Genomic DNA, 16,755 nt, shown 5'->3' with positions numbered 1-16,755 from the left:
CCTCCCCAGCCAAGGCCAGGCTCAGGGATATGGGAAAATAGATAGGCACTAATCATGTGACAACAATTTTAAAACTTTTCACCTAGCTGTCCCCATTACATGGAGTTCTGTTGTCTCAATCCGTGCAATGAAAAAAGCATAACTACATTCCAGGAAATACTTGCGTCTGCATTTTAAAAAATGCAGACTTCTATTTCCCTGCTGGTCCTGCTCAGAAACTAGCTCCTTTCTGCTGTACTTCAAGAGCATTAAACATTCAGAGCCATATATATATCCTTCAAGGCTGTCACTGGTGCGGCTAGCAAGAACTTGATCTGGTGGTTTTTAAGGAAAGAACTTGAATGAAATATATATATATTTCAACTTGCTATTTCCCCTGCCTTACCTTTTTCTTATGCTGCTACAAGGAGCCGGTGGCCTATATTAAACACATACAAGTACATTTGTTGTCCTCAAGTAAAAATCACAGTTGAAGCATTTTTGTATAAAGACAATTTGTTCACAGCCAAGATGGGTGTTCAATACGGAGGACATATATCATATAAATAATACCAATGTTGCAAGATGCAAGGCAATGGCCTACTAAAAACAGACTGGATCAGGAGGTTAGCTTTTATTATATATTAAAGGTAAAGATACCCTTGACTGTTAAGTCCAGTCGCGAACGACTCTGGGGTTGCGGTGCTTATCTCACTTTATTGGCCGAAGGAGCCGGTGGACAGCTTCCGGGTAATGTGGCCAGCATGAATAAGCCGCTTCTGGCGAACCAGAGCAGCGCACGGAAATGCCATTTGCCTTCCCGCCAGAGCGGTACCTATTTATCTACTTGCACTTTGATGTGCTTTTGAACTGCTAGGTGGGCAGGAGCAGGGACCGAGCTGTTGTGGTTCTGGACATTTCAACACGAGCAACAGGAGTTCACCCCGTTGCGGGGATTCGAACCACTGACCTTCCGATCGGCAAGCCCTAGGTTCAGTGGTTTAGACCACAGTGCCACCCGCGTCCCACTTATTATAGCAAATAGCAAATAGTAATTTTACATGCAGTGCATATTCAGAAGTTCAGAAAACAATCAGAAGTGCAGGAAAATAATAATAACCCAGTACTCCACTGCTATCCATATGTCCTGATTTATTTACAGGTTCTTAGTCTGAAAGTGTCACTGCCATCACCAGAAGCACTTTTCCTGAGCAGGCATTCCTGAGATCTCAGTTGCTTTCCATCATTTGATGGCTCCACAAGTGCCTCTAGGCAACAACTCTGTTTTCCTCCATGTCTCTCCCTGCTTGGTAACCTTTCAGCACTGAGCACAGCAGAGCGCCTCAAGCAATGAGTCTCAAAATGATGTCACAGGGAACAAAAACAGCAACTTTTCACCATCCACGTTACGTGTCATAAACAGCCTCCAAAGCCCAAGGTTCAATCTTCCTACTGCCACCCGCAATCACATTAATACAGTACATTCTCAGTGACAAAGAGGCTTCCTAGTTGCTTCTGTCCATCTCCTCTTCTTAGCCAATCATAAAAATCACTAGCAGCCCCTTGTCTCCAGGGAGGGAAAACCACTTACAAAAGAAAACAAATAAGCAACTATGTCTTGAAGAAAAGGCTTGGGATAATGTGTGTGTGTGTGTTTTCTTTGAATTTAATTTGGTACAATGATGCTCTAGTCAAAATAAAGATTTCATGTTTGCTAGCTGAACAAAGGGTTAAGAGACATGAGAGTTCCCTGCAAATTCCTAGAGGGCACTCTGTGAGGTCACATCCTCTGTTTACACAGGGCAGGAAGAGAACAACAGGGGAAAAAACTTACTACTTCCTTCCTGGCCAGAGCTCATTCTCTTTTACATCTTTCAGCTGTGGAGAAAGGGTGTAGTCTGTGCTCTATTGAGCACTGGCACCATATTCAAATGTGTGTTTTGTAATCTAGAAGTCTATTTTGCCTGACTTACTTGACTGCCATTTTCTGCTTGAATCAAGTCTGCAGTGTTATGTAAGCAAACAACATTTTAATGTTTACATTACAGACTACTGTACTGTGTTGTTATCATTTAAGTTTGGAGCTGCAGGTTTCAAAATCCTGTCTTTATGAATGATTTATTTTACTTTGCTCAACTGGGTTCTGCAAAAAACCCTCTTCCCCTTCAGCCAAACCCAAGAACTTACCCAGTGGAGGAGGCTACAGTGAGTATTTCCAGCATCCCAAAAGAGTAACTTTTTTTTCCTACCAGGGACTACTCGCCCCATAATTTCTGGCTGAAAACTGATGCTAGGCTCATCATTTTTGCCACAGATTCTGGAGCCAATTGCCCTAGGCCTCTGCAGGAAGAAACACTTAACAGGGAGTAATTCCCATGGACATAAAGTGGGGCTTACTTCTGAGTAATGTACAAGCTAATACACCGCAATGTTTCATTGTCCACTGTTTCTTTGCAGAGGAGGAGGATAGAGAACCAGAACAGAAGAGGGTACCACACAACTTTTCTCCCAGCGAAGCAGCAACTGCGGCAGCTGAGACCCTTTCGGAATCAAGGTAAGAGGCTTTAGGCCCCAGGTACATCTCCACTGCTTAAGTGTCTGCTCTTCCTTTTTCAAGTGAAAAAGACGGGGTCCTCCTAGACACTACCTACGTGACCTAGGTGTCCCATCAGTTCAATTTTAATTTTATTATGGATTTATTTTGTTAAGTTGTGGGTAAACATATCAGACGACACAGCGATTCTTCGAACAGCTCTTGTTTATTCACAGGCCAGGATAGAACTGAACTGAACTGAAGGGTTCAGCCAGCCTGCTTATATAGAGCTCCACTAGAACGCAACAGTAACCATTTTCTGTAACTATCCAATCACTGAACGTCACTTTCCATCCCTTATTTGCATATGTGGACCTGAACTATCTACAGTATCCCCCTGCTGGCCCAGGGTGAGAACTTCAGTACATAACATATTTATTAAATGTTTATATTGTCCTTCATCCGTAGATCTCAGGGCAGTTGTCAAGTCTAGGTTCCCGGTGGCGCCATTGATTGCAAAGGATTGCGTTTGCCCAAATGACCTATATGGGCTTTCAAATGGGTCAAATGTATAATCTTCCCAGAAAACATGTGAAGAGGTTGTATTTTTTTCCTTTTTTCCTCCAACCTGCCTCTACTTTATCAAAGCAGAACCAATGACATTTATGTTTTGACGCTCAGACCTACAGAAGCTCCCTGTAGAAACTGCTGGCACAGTTGACATCATCACAGCCCCAATGATTTCTGACATAATGCATGAGATACCTTTCAGTAAACTTGTGCATGGCGGGGAATCCATAAATCCAAATTCAATTAAGTCATTTTTATGCTGCACATATTCACCATACAGTACATATCCAGTTCTTTTATCTTGTGAAGGGAAAGGTAGAGGCAGGAGAGACAACAGAACCACAACACTTATAAAAACGACTTGCTTACAGTCACTCAGTAATTATTATTCTAGCATTGCCCTAATACATTGTCCTACAAATGCCAAGGCTGGGAGATAAGCGTTTGCCTGTTGAAGGTGAAGAGCTCTGTTCTGTCTTTAGACATTTGGAGCTAAATCACTGCTATTTTCCCCCAGTGTGGGATTGTACTGGAGGCACACTGCTGCTATGCCCTTCCCAGCCCCCACCTCGCCTACTACATACAAGTCCTTTCTTTTTAAGGGCATTTCCCCATTATTTCAATCATTTATATCTTTGAATGCCTGACATTTTACAGTGCCCAAACCCCACGTTTCAGTGGGCATCAGTAAATCATCCCCCAACGCTGTGTCTTCCTTATACACTCTTCCATACATAACATCAATCATTTTACCATTTCATAGGAATAAAAAAAGAAAGAATGTTTTCTTAACTGTGTCTTGCTTTATTGGCCACATTACATAAACAGGATGATTTATGAAGCAGGAAAAGGAAAGAAGGTGGTGTTTGCTCTTATGCGTTCTTCTCCCATCTGTGATTTTTGTTGTGTCTTTAGGCTTCATGGAAGCATCCTTGCACTAAGTTAGTATAGGGGCATGTGCAAATGTCTATACCCCCCCTTTAAGCTTTCTGAATGTTTGTAAAATGACTGTGCCTGCTTTTTGCTATGATACAGTGCAGATAACCTGACTGTTGTACAATATTTGCTGCTTTAGGCCATTGATAAGAATGGGCATAGTATGGGTTTCCTATACAAGTTGTGTCTTTGTCATGGAAACCAAGTTAACAGACATTAAGCATACCCTTGCCTCTCCTCTCTACCCCACTTTCTCTTTCTCTCTCACACACATTCACAGTTGCTATGGTGGCACAAGATAAATGATCTTCCCTGCAGTTTCATTGATGACATACAGCCCTGTAATGAACTGTCAGTTCTTTTGTAGGGTTGACTTTTGGGGATTCGTAGTTTCTACTGATCCAAGGCCAGTGAGTGTTTTCCACTTTTCTTTAATGAACTGTGGCTTCTGAAAACAACAACACACCAACCAGTGTTTGTGGGCAGATAGAGAACCAAGCTAAAACACATTATTTTTAACTAAGCTAGAGACCTAGTAGGCTAGACAGTGAAAACAAAGGTGGACAGGAGCAGAAATAAGTTGGGTAACAACTTATTTTAGTATTTTTATTTGGGTGCCTGATATCTGTGTTTGTTGTTCAGCATTCGGACAAACAAAGAAAAGAATGCTGCTTTCACACTGTTCCTTCCTTCCTGTCTCTTTACTGCAACTACTGCCCTCTAAACTAATTTCTTCTGCTGTGGTGTGCCTCTGCTTCCCATTGGCTTAAATTTGGTAGCTGGCCATTTTGGAACCTACTCTTTGCATGCACCAGACACAGTGGAATTCTCAAAATGGTGGCTGACAGGCACCAATGGTGCACAGCAGTAGGGAAAAAAAGATACAAGAAACAGCATGGCATTGTTGACCCAGGCAATTGTGAAACCGTGGGTTGGAATCCACTACTACAGCAACAGCATGGGAAGCTCAAATCTGAAATTATGAAGCCTTCTGCATGAGGCTAAAGCTTCAAGGAAAACACTATTGGAAGAATTCCATCTTGTTTATCCATGCGCTGTACAGTAGTAAAAACTAGCTATCATGAAGACACCCCCCCAAATAAAATCTGGGCTTCCTCTGCCTTGAAATCCTACATTCTTAGAGTAGAAAATTAGGCAGGATATTAACACTTTCCTTGCTTATTTTGTGTATAATTAAATATTCAAAGTTATGGACAAGTAATCTTGAAGAATTAGACTTCCCTAGCTGCCTGTGGCCCCTGTAGGGCTGAGAGTATTTCATAATGAAGAGGCGTACTGGGGAGTGATGAATAGAGGTATTGTGTAGAATGGGGGGAACCTGGCAAACAACTGCATGCCTACGCTATAAGGTTACAAAGAGACAGTGGAGAATGGGACTTGGCTCACGCTCAGGTAGAGCTTTCCTTTTCCTTTTCATTAAAGTTCTTTGTTGATAACTTCTGCATTCACATGCATTTGAAAAAAGCGTCATATCAAGGACTCTGCATCTTTGCAAGGAAAACAATATACCAGGAAGCATTTCAAAACACAGGCAGCATCTTCTGCAGAAGCTTGTTTAGAAAATAGGTTTGGCTAAACAAAAGCCTTGGAAATAACATAATCAGCACTGCCCCTGTTTGGGCGCATGGGCCGAGGGAGGAACAATTTGTCAAAGATACATTCTTGTAATGTTCAAAGAAACAATTTTCTAGCGCAGTGTTATCTCTTGCAACTCCTCTTTTCTATCAATTGTTTGCTATACGTTTTTGTTCAAGAGAAAAATTAGGCACGCTCTGGAGTGTTTGCTTGGTCTGGAATTCCCCCCCTGTGCCAAGCTGTTTAATTTATGATGCCCTTCCATAAGAAAAAGCATCTTGGAGACACTGTACACACTGTAGCAGAATATCTAATTTATTTATCCTCCAACCAAGGCCCTGGGTCAGCCTTCTCCAACTGGTGCCGTCTGGATGTTGCTGAATTTCAGCCCCCGCCCACCCGCCAGTGCTAGCTATTAGGGATGATATTATTACTATGGTTGTTGTTGTTGTTAATCTCCTTCCACATATATGCCCAAGATGATTTACAAACATATTCTGAAAAAAAAGATGAAATAATGTTTAGAACTGTATAAAAAACAATGGAATATGGGTTTAAAAACAACACAAAACAGACACCTAAGGCAGAGAGACCTTTTCATCTAGCTGGAAAAGTTTGTCGAAACAAAAACGACTCCAATTGTTTCCAGAAACTACAGATCGTGAATAGACAGTACAGCAATGTCCGAAGGCAACCAGGATGATGGGGAAAGCTGTGCATGCATTATTTAATTGTTGCAGTCACTCGACTCGTTGATTAAGGTTGGATATGTGGATTCCTACACCAGTGTTAACTAGGGCTCTAACCTGTGAAATGGCTTTGGGCGCCGAGAGAAATGTTCTGAACATGTCTCTGGACGTTTCTTCATCCAGGCAGTGGCTGGGATACAAAGAGCTCCTTCAGGCATGTGCATGCCCAGTGGGATTTCCCCTTTGAATGGCAGTCTGCTATGCCACATCACAAATGCTTTTTAAACTCCCTTCAGTTTTCCTCACGCAGCATGGAGGGCTAATGGTAAAAAAACACACAAAAAACCACATTTTTTTTCTAAAAGGAAAAGTACAGTTGTATCAACCCACATGTACAACTTACAAAAAAAAGCAGCTGACAAAAAACAAAACAAAACAAAACATTGGGTTGTATCCAAAGGTGCTTTTCGACCCATTGAAAAGCTGCTTTGGATTTAGTGGAGAAATCTAGGAAGTCCCTCTGTTTGTGCAACCTCTTGTGTGAGACACTGCACTTTTGAATGGGCAACCAGTATGAAAACGAGAAACACAAAGAAAAACCTTAGCTCTAGCCTCTTTTTTCCCGTGCTGCACATAATTTTAAAAAATTATTTATTTATTTTCATTTTTATACTTCCCTTCATCCTTCGATCTCAGGGTGGTTGACAACATAAAAATACAATATAAAAACACAAAATACATAATAAAAATAAGAACCAAACCAATAATCCCCCTCTCCCACAACACATCTATCGTGTCACTTCTTACTTGCCCCAAATCTCCTTGCGATTCAGTGTACATGCAAAACTGTCCGCCCCCAATGTCTATTACTCTCCTAAAATTGTAACTCACCATGCAGTCTTATTCATGTCTGCTCAGAGGTAAGTCCTAATGGTTAACATCTTACTTAGTTCTGTGTGGCTTACTTCCAGATAAGTGGGTACAGGATTACAGTCTTTGTTTCCTAGCTGGAAGAAATTTGTCCTGATCTATATGTGGATGTCCAGATATTATGGAATAACAGAATCATAGTATTGTAGAGTTGGAAGGGACCCCGAGGACCATTGAATCCAACCACCTTTTAACCACAATGATGCTAATATTTTACAATCTGTTTTCAGTGATATTGGACAACAGTTGGCTTGCCTTTGTTGATTACAATTACTGCCTGAGTCTTGAGATCGTTGTATGGGGGAAAATGCTTCATTTTTTGTCATATACAGTCTTCAGAGTTTTTTTTTTAACAGAATTTTTGCAGCATCATTGTAGAGTTGCATCCAAAGGTCCCATTCCTTCCACCAGAAAAAGGAAACCTGTGGATGCACCCCTGAATGCTTCTAGCACAGTTGCTGCTTGAATTTTTTTTGGAAATGTGGAGCTATTCTAGAAACCCGAACTTGTGATTACTTTGTTTCCTCACAACTTTCGCTTCTCTTTGTTACGTTGGTTTCTGTGTTCGGAATAGGTTTGTTTAGATGGTTTTGGTTGGCTGTAGAAGCAGGCAATCCTTCAGGCACTCTGAAACCAAGCCATATGCATGGTTTTTCAGGAGTAGCACTTTGAGTTGTACCAGGAAATGTATTGGAAGCCATGGAGGAGCGCCATATGTTTCCATTTCACAGCCCCAGTTAGCAGTCTAGCTGCAATCTAACATACCATTCATTGCAATCATCTAACCTGGAGATGAAATAGTTCTGTAGAAACCAGGCCTTCCTTTGCAGTTGGTTGCCCAGCTATAATAGCATGCATTTAAGTCATGGACTGGTGCTAATCCAAGTATTACAGCTCAAAGTTTCCACAGTAGGTCTGAGCATGCTAGGAACACAATGACTTCCTGATCCACAGGGTATCCCTTTAGTGGGAAACAGTTGGCTAGAACAACATGATGTTGCCAATACTGCAATGTTTTCATCTAGAAAGGAAAATGTAGCTCTGTAGCTCGGCAGTAGATCACATGTTCTACATATAAAAAAGTCCCAAGTTCAATCTTTGGCTTCTCCAAATGAGTCCGGGAAAGACTCCTGTTTGAAACCATGGCGTGTGGTTGATAGACATTATAGGCAATACTGAATTAGATAAACCTATGGTTTAATTTGGTACAAGCTGTCTTCCTATGTTGTAGAATCACAAAATATATTGGATAATTACAATGGGTGTAAAAAAGAGAAGTCAATAATTTACAGCTCCCCACAGGCATCTAATTGCTCTGGGGAAAAGGGAAGCACAATACATTTTTTTAAGCTTCAGTACTCAGTGGACAATTCACTAAGTGATAAATTACAATGCTGGGCAGTTTAATCTATGGAATACTGGTCATCTGTACATCTGCCCTCATGGTGGTGTGGAGAATCCTGTTATACCACTTGGAACTGACCAGAAATCGAGGGTTGCCAGGAAATTCTAAGGTTTCCTTTACCATGTAGGCAAAAATTACAGACAAGCATCTCATCATGTGGTTGTTCAGGTAAATGGTTCTATGAAATGGGAGAAAGGGTAGAGAACTGCCTGAGTGCATGTAAAAGGGAAAAAGGTGCACCTATTCATCATTGAGTTGGTGGACCTGCCCCAGAAAGCACCATTTTTCTATATGGCAAGTTTCACAACCTGCTTTAAGCATTTCTCAGTTTTCTAAAAAGCATTTTGCAGTGTAGGATAGGTGCAGAAAGGAAGATTGACTTCAGGGGGAAAAGAAAAGAAAAAAGTCCCATTGTGCTCTTTTCCCTATGCCCCTCTCTGGATTGGAGCACAGTGATTTTGAAATAAACGCCAGTATTAGTCAGGGACTGTCTCCCCCTCCCATTTTTTTTTTTTTTAAAGAAAGCTCTTTATGTAATCTAGCCTTACTGATTGATTAATAGTGTTCCCTGGGGTGAAGTCTTCAATAGGCTCTGTTTGAAAAAGAATTGTTAAAAGCTGAAGAGCCACATTATATACTTTATAGGTCAAAAACAGCACCTCAAATTGTTCTCGAAAGACAATAGGAAAATAGTGCAGAAGCTTTTGTGGGTAACAAGCCTCTGGTAACCAGGCTCCGCTAGGAGGTAGACTGCAGGATTCTGCCTCAGTTGGCAATATTCATCTCTTATTGAGAGCAATCATGGAAGTTGTGTGATGATCAATTTTACATGTACCATTTACAGTGCTTTCGAGCATCACTCTCATGCTGCTGTGCAAGTTTAAATGTGCTTATATTAGCTTTCTAAAATTGTTGATGGTGATACAGAAAGGAATAATTAGAATCGTATTTTATCCTTCCTGCGTGTTTTGGGTCACCTGTGAGCAAATGACATTACCTGAAGTGCATTTTTAGTCCACCATTTGGGTGACCCATTGGGATTGGCTTCTCTAGATATTTTATCTCTCATTTCTGGAGGAAAGTGGCTCATTGGTCACAGTGACCTAGGCCCAGATTAACATTCCTTGAGTCATACCCATTTCGATGATGGACTCCTTGTCATAGCCATTTCCTGAACCTCCCTGCTCTCTGTTAAGAAAAAGGCAAGGTAAACATGAAATGCTTCCCTCTCCTTATTGACATCTCCTGGTGTGTGTGTGTGTGGGAGGTGAGAACTTATCAGTTTTGCCAGCAGTGTGCTCTTTTCCTTTCCTTCAAAGCAGATATATATTTTTAATCAGTGCTGGTGCACATAAACCATGCCTTTTGAAACTGACATGGTTTTCTCTAGCTTTAATTTCAACAGATGTTAGAAAGGGGGCAGTGGTAGAATTGACAGTGTATCAGATTCACTGGAAACCAAGTGGTTAGATGTTGAAGGAAGTGGTGATGGGTGGGTGGGGAAGTCATGCAGAAGGAGGGGGTAATACCTTGTCAGACTGTCACCAACCATGCCATGAAGGTAGTTGTGGGCCAATATGGGTCTGCATTTGAGGTAGACAAGTGAGAAAGTAACTGGAACTGGCAAAGATTCCCAGGTGATCTTCAAACATCTTGCAGGTGGAATCTCTATCTCTCTGTGAAGAGGTAGCTACTGTTTCCAGTGACCCCTCCTGCTAATATGAACTGAATAAAATCTTCAAGAAAAGGTGCCATAGTGATCTTGAGTATGCATTCTAAGAGACTGGATCAGCTTCTCAGATCAATTCACTGTTTATGCCAGCATTGTGAATGTTATATGTGGGAAGAAATAAGCAGCATATTAAATGTTCTTTATGTAAAGAAGTATTATGAAGACATGAATTGCTACAGCTTTGACCATTTCCTTTTTATATCATTATTTCCGCTTATTAGCCCTGTCTTGAACCACCATTGACATTGACCTTGATGCCCCAAACAGCAATAATCTGTGCAATCCTATGTATATTTATCTACTTAGAAGTCCCACTGTGTTTGATGAGACTTGCTACCTAGTAAGTGTGAATACGATTTCAGTCCAAAATTATTTCAAGATGCAAGAACTACACTCTCTGTCAAACATGCCGGATGATAATGTCAGTTGAAATCATCCATTTCCAGATGGTGGTATTCTGAGATCTAAGAAATTCAATGAGCATATTAAGTTTTCCATGTAACTTATGAGGATTAAGTCCAAATTAAAAATAAATATAAGCAAGCTGTGGGCCAGTCTCTTTGTATAAACATTTGAAATGACCACAGCAACCTCAGATGGCCCCAGTATTTCCAGTCTGTAGGCACTGGTCAAGTCAAGCTTCTCTAAGATACTTTAGCTGTTGTAAACAAATAAACAACAACAACAAAAAGGAAATAAATTGAAAATCTGCTCCGAAAGGAATGGTAAAGTAAGGCATCTGTTTAGACCTCTTTGAAACTCCCAGTCAATACCAGAGTCTTTTCCTATGAAAGTCTGAATTTGTTTGTATTTCATATAAATCAGTTGACCTGGTCTCAGCAGCACTGCCTTTCAAATTGTTATATTCATTTCATTCCGAGCTTATTTCTTCCACAATTGGTCTCTGAGGTTTTATTTGCTGGTTCATTTCTTTCAGCCTGCAGCAAGCTTTGCTCTCTTCACCCACCCTCTGCTTCACGCAGCTCTTCTGGGTCTTCTGGTCTACAAAAGGTCAGGTTGTAGTGGTTTGTTTTTAGATTTGGGCATTGGACTGTTTCCTACTCGTGCCATGCAAACCCAAGCCATTCATTTCAGGAAGAATGCAACACCCTGTAGAAAGGAAAACCTACACAGAAATTATTGGAATGCCTTGAACAACACACTTTAATAGAACTGTCCTCGCCTCATATAATGTACCTGCTTCGCATTCAGAAATGTTCATAGGCAAATATAGCAATAATGGACATGACCAAACATTCCACAGCTTTTTCTTCCTCTCCAATGGCATATTAATCTTCTCCTTGTTTTCCAATATGATATGCATTCATTATACACCAGAGAAAATGAGTTCAATTTAGCTAAGGCTGCAAGGATTGCTCAACTATATCAATTAAATGGTGCAATTAACTGAATAATTTGTATATCAGACATTTGTTAAGTGCATTCAAAGTCTATTCCTGGGCTTGTAACAGCAATGTGCAGTTATTCACGGCATTCTTAAACAAAGGAATGTGTTGATTAGTTAGAGAAGATGCTCCTCTTTCAGTTGTTAATACTGGGCCTCATTTCAGTTGCCAGCTCATACTCTGGAGAGCGCAACACAGTTCAACACTGCCGAAAGGTGGTGAGACCTCTTGGCTTCTCTTGCTCTATCTACTCCATCTCTTTCCTCAGCCTCTTCACATGCAAAGCAAAAATCCTGATAAGATATGAGGAAAAGAACTGAATAGGAGATACTTGGTTTGTTTTTGCACCTCTTAAAGGGTTAGTGTAGCAAATTTAGCCTTATTGCTTCTATAGGCGTCTTTGCTCTGTGACCATTGCAAGCTGCATTGTACCCAAGATGCAGTGCAAAGCTCCCTGATGCAGCACCAGAATTCTGCCCAAATGTTGATGCTTTAACAGTTATATCCCAAGGATTATGCATAAAGGGGGCTTTTAGTCTCCCCTTTTTGGTGGCAGTCCCCACAAAGACACCTCTAAAGTTTAGAGGGCACATGCATAAAAATGCATGTATTGGTGATAACAACATTGAAGACTGCATGATTATAGTAGGGTAAATTGCTTGCAGAAATGTGTATATGGGGCAATCCTATCCAAGAGTTTACCTCACCTCTCTGCACCAGAAGTAGGATAAGAGTTAAATATTGGCTCCTGCCTTTATGTCCGCCCCCCACAATTGAATTTTGTCAGTGCGGGAGGTGTGCCAGGGAGGAGGGATTGAACCCATCTTCCTTCATGCAATTTGGTTGTGTATGACTCTGCTGCTGTGGATCTCTATTGATCTTACATACAAAGCTCAAAGGCTGTGTCCCATTGAATCCCTTCACAAAGGGAATGAACATAAGAAACAGTATTGGTAAAACATAATGAAATGAAACTAGAAAGATAAAGCCAAATTCATGTTCCAGACTCATGCTGTTTTCATCTTTGTAGGTCAACTGTGCTGCAAAAATCAAAATTTATACATAGTTGTGTAGGGCAAGGAGATACGGGGGGGGGGGGGAAGCTTGGTGAATGAAGTTAAAGGAAAATGGATAGTAAATGTATCTATATTGTGAAACAAAAAGTACCACCTGGGTCAAGCTGTTGTTTCATCTACAGCAGCTTGACCCAAAAAACAGTTCTTACCCAGGTTCTGGGAAAGCTTGGATGTGTGAGTGTTTAATATGTGTATGAAAAATAATAATGAATGATGAAACAAAGTTTTACTGTGTTTGACAGTAAACTCCTAGGACCTAGAACATAAATGTTTGCAATACAGTTTGTTTGCCTTTAACACACACACACACACACACACACACACACACACACACACGAGAGAGCGAGAGAGAGATGCAGATGACATTTAGGGTGGCAGAAAAGACAAAAACAAAGCTTGAACAAACTGTCAGGCTCATTGACCTTATCTACCTTACAGTACTAAAAACCTAAATAAATACGCAGAGACCTGGGCAGGTCATGGCAAGAGAACTGACTTGCCTCGCTTGCCTTGGTCTGTTTGAAAACTGGCTCAGTGAATCTTCAGGAAACAAGGCAAAGCCTGCAAAGAGCGTTTCTTAAGCTGGGTTTGTAGACAGTGGTGAATTCTTAGCACTCATGAAACCACCAGAACAAAAGAACTTTGATGTCCATTGGGGGGACATCAAAGGCGTTCTGAAGCAGATATTGACACTGGTAGCCATAGGAGCTAAGGCTGCAGCTAATAATGGCTTTTCAGATTTGCAATCCAAATATACGTGCATTATTGAATCAAAATGGACAACTCCATAACTTTTGTTGTCAAAATTGGCTGGAACATTTATCTAGTTTTGCTCAGAGCCTGGCGGCCTCATAGCTCCCTTATGCCCAAGATACCTGAGTCTGGATTTGTAAACAGGACTCGGGGACTGTGTAGCTCACTTGGCCTGATTCCTCTGGAATTGCAATAGATTTTGTTGAGCACCTACACAAATCCCACAGCATGTTCTGCATCTGCAGACAACCAAACCCTACCACCAGATTTGGAAAGGCATTCAGTGTCATTTTGATTCAGCATGTGACCGGTCATGTGTTCCTCTTAGTTGCATGCATGGGCTCACAAGCATTCTGATGCTTTTCACTGCAATTCATGTACCGCATCCTCATCTTTGACTGTTCAAAGTGGCATCACACTTTCAGTTCTATATACACTTGCTTTAGAGTAAGCTCCATTGACTTCAGTGGGGTTTAGTTTTGAGTAATGAGCATAGCTTTGGTTTGCCCTACCTCCTGGAGCCTGAAATAGCCTTAAAGATCTCCCAGCTTCTTTGTTTTTCAAGCCCGGAGATGATCCGATTCATTAGAACCACCAGAGAAGACATTTTCAAGGAAGGAGAGAGGAATTGAATTTTGAGGCAAAAATAACAAAACATCTCGAATTTTTACTGCTCTGCATTGAAATAATACATGAGAGAACATGCTGGTTAAAGCCAGAGCTTTATAGATAAAGGTCACATGTTGAATGTTTGCATAAATTTGCCGCACAGATTGCTTTGACATGTCACATTCTGTAAGCGCAGGCTCTCTTGTGGTGCTTTAGAGCAGCAGATACACATGCTCACCCTGTACAGCCATGGAGCATCATTTGCCTCTTGTGAGATGGTTCACTTAAAAGCACAATGCATTTCCATTGAACTGAGAGTAGAGGATTTTTCTTCCTTTTTCTTATTGGCCTTTCTAAGGCAGAACTGCTTTACCTAGCCAAAGATACTATTTTCTTCATATGCGGTTCAAGGGTGTGCACATGGGCTTCCAACAGTGTCAGACTCTAATGCCCTTGCTCTCCTTCTGCTTATTCAGCACCCATTTCCCTAACTTTTTGAGAGCTTGTAGGAGATGATGTGAGTGAGATTACTTGGAACACACAAGATGCACCAACCAGACCAACCAAATATGGTATAGAAATTTGTTGTTTTATCCTTCTTTCATTCCAAGGAGCTGAAAGCATCATTTTAGCCATCACAGCCTTATGGCACATTTGGCCAAATAATGTGATTTGTCGAGAGATTCCTCAGTGTGCATGAAGAACAACCACATGTCCCTTTTGCCCTGCTCTTTCCATTCACAGGTTTGCACTTTAAAGCTCTGTGTCTGAACCCCCGCCCCCTTTCCCCTGCGAAAACTCACTCTTTAAAGCTGAATTGGAGCAAATAGCTATTTGGGTTTTTAATGGATTACCATTCAGCTTTAAAGAGTGGCGTATCATGGAGCAAAAAAGGGGGGGGGCTGAGATATAGAGCTTTAAAGTGTAGGTCATGCCTGGAAAGTGCAGAGGAAAGGTATGGCTAAGCCCTCAGTCCTGTGAATGTTATTTCATAGAACTCAATAAGACATTCTTCTGAGGTGATATGCATAGGACTGAGAAGTTATTCTCTCTTTCTACACATGCACATAGAAAATACCCATTTTCTTTAGTAGCAAGGGTTGGGAGGGGATTAATGGCAAGTGGGTGGAGAAGAGCTGGATTCAACTATAGATTATCTTAAAGGCATCATTGCATCCAGTGGCCGTGGGTTCAGTTTTTTAAGCTAGGATTTGCATGGGGGGAGTGGGAATCCCCCACTGGTGCCAATGGGTAATTTCCTTCCAAATTAAGAAAAGCACCAGCTTCAGCAAATAAATTTTCCTAGGACCGCAGTGGAGGAGAAAAAAGTTAGCTGCTCCTCTCTGTATCTCTTATGATTCCATTGACTGACATTCACCCCTCAGCTGATGTGATTTGTATTTTTATAAAATAGAAAATCTGCACACTAGATGAGCAAAGAGACACTTAATATGTAACTTGGTCCTCAGCTGCATAGTGTCTTCCGCCTCTAGTTAAGGATTGGCACCGCATCTGTATTTGTAGAGGGGTGTGTGTGTGTGTGTGTGTTTAAATTAATAAAATCATTTCTGGGTTAGGGATCAATTCCAGAGAAAGAAAGGTGTTTGTGGGAGATGGCAGTGTGAGAGCCTAATTGAACAAGACTGAAGTTCCAGGGATTTGTAAGTGGAACAGGTGAAAATGGCAGTGGCGATAATTTAATACTAATTACTTCCATCCTAGCAACTGTCTGCCAGGTGCTCTAAAGAACAAGAAAAGAGAGCTAGGCATGCACAGATCCCTTGTCCAGCTTTTCATGACAGGACAGCTGGGGGTAAAGGATCGCTTTAGCAAAACCTATATTGTGAGTTTCATTTTTGCTCACTTTGTCCATCATTTCATTTATTCATTTATTTGCTTCCTTAGTTACATTTATATCATGCCTTTCAGTCTAAGACCATTTGCTGTCATGTTTCATAAAGCAGATGAAAAGAAATTAAAATTACCTATGCGAAGCAACACCACAACTGGATCAACATCTACTATACTGGGGGAGGAGGGAGATGAAATCACAGCAGGAGCATGAAAGCAGAAATGGAGGCACAATAATAAATAAATGCTATGTTAGTTCATTAGTCCTATTCTATAAAAAAAGGGGCCACCAAAAAGAGAAAGGTCGGCCCTTGTAGTCCCTGTGATTACAAATGAGAATTTTGGTTTGATTTCTGTCATTCTGTGACTTGTTTTCATGTTGCCTCAATGCAAAGCCTTAACACAAAACTCTTGCAGTAGTAGAAGATCCTCAGGGCATAAGAGGGAGAAGAAAAGAAGCAATGTACCTTGTATGTAAAGAATGTACCCCGAAGGAAGTCTCTGTTTAGAAGAGCATCCATGGAAACATGGCATTGAACAGGAAGTAAAAACCCAGCAGCCAAGTTGAAGAAGCCCCTCTTACCTTTGCCACACATCTTAAGAGGCTTCAGTCAATAAGCATGGCTGCTTTCCACAAGCTTTGACTCCAGCAAGATGGAGCGCAGAGCAGATTGTAGCCATGTCTGCCAA

The 16,755-nt window shown here is 41.1% G+C and overlaps 1 protein-coding gene and 1 long non-coding RNA gene across 7 annotated transcripts in view; one reads left to right on the top strand and one right to left on the bottom strand.

Annotated features, from left to right (window-relative positions):
• The window catches only part of LOC309534854 (uncharacterized protein), a 109,839-nt gene continuing 93,084 nt past the window's right edge, over nucleotides 1–16,755 (top strand). The window contains exons 1-3 of one of the 6 annotated variants that reach the window (XM_082227318.1): nucleotides 2,009–2,184; nucleotides 2,437–2,533; nucleotides 11,308–11,381. In XM_082227318.1, the coding sequence (XP_082083444.1) occupies nucleotides 2,089–2,184; nucleotides 2,437–2,533; nucleotides 11,308–11,381 (267 nt within the window). In that variant the 5' untranslated portion in view covers nucleotides 2,009–2,088. The other 5 variants (XR_014220888.1, XR_014220889.1, XR_014220890.1 and 2 more) reach the window with 5 other exon arrangements.
• LOC309534866 lies at nucleotides 5,976–16,755 on the bottom strand. Its single transcript, XR_014220906.1, has 2 exons — nucleotides 16,649–16,755; nucleotides 5,976–6,111 (listed from the first exon to the last, which is right to left on the bottom strand). It is a non-coding gene; the product is annotated as an uncharacterized lncRNA (long non-coding RNA).

This window comes from Podarcis vaucheri, assembly GCF_965113315.1.
Source record: "Podarcis vaucheri genome assembly, chromosome: 6".
Classification (NCBI taxonomy): Eukaryota; Metazoa; Chordata; class Lepidosauria; order Squamata; family Lacertidae; genus Podarcis; species Podarcis vaucheri.
The sequence above is the reverse complement of the archived record's forward strand: the minus strand, read 5'-3'. Positions and strand labels throughout refer to the sequence as shown.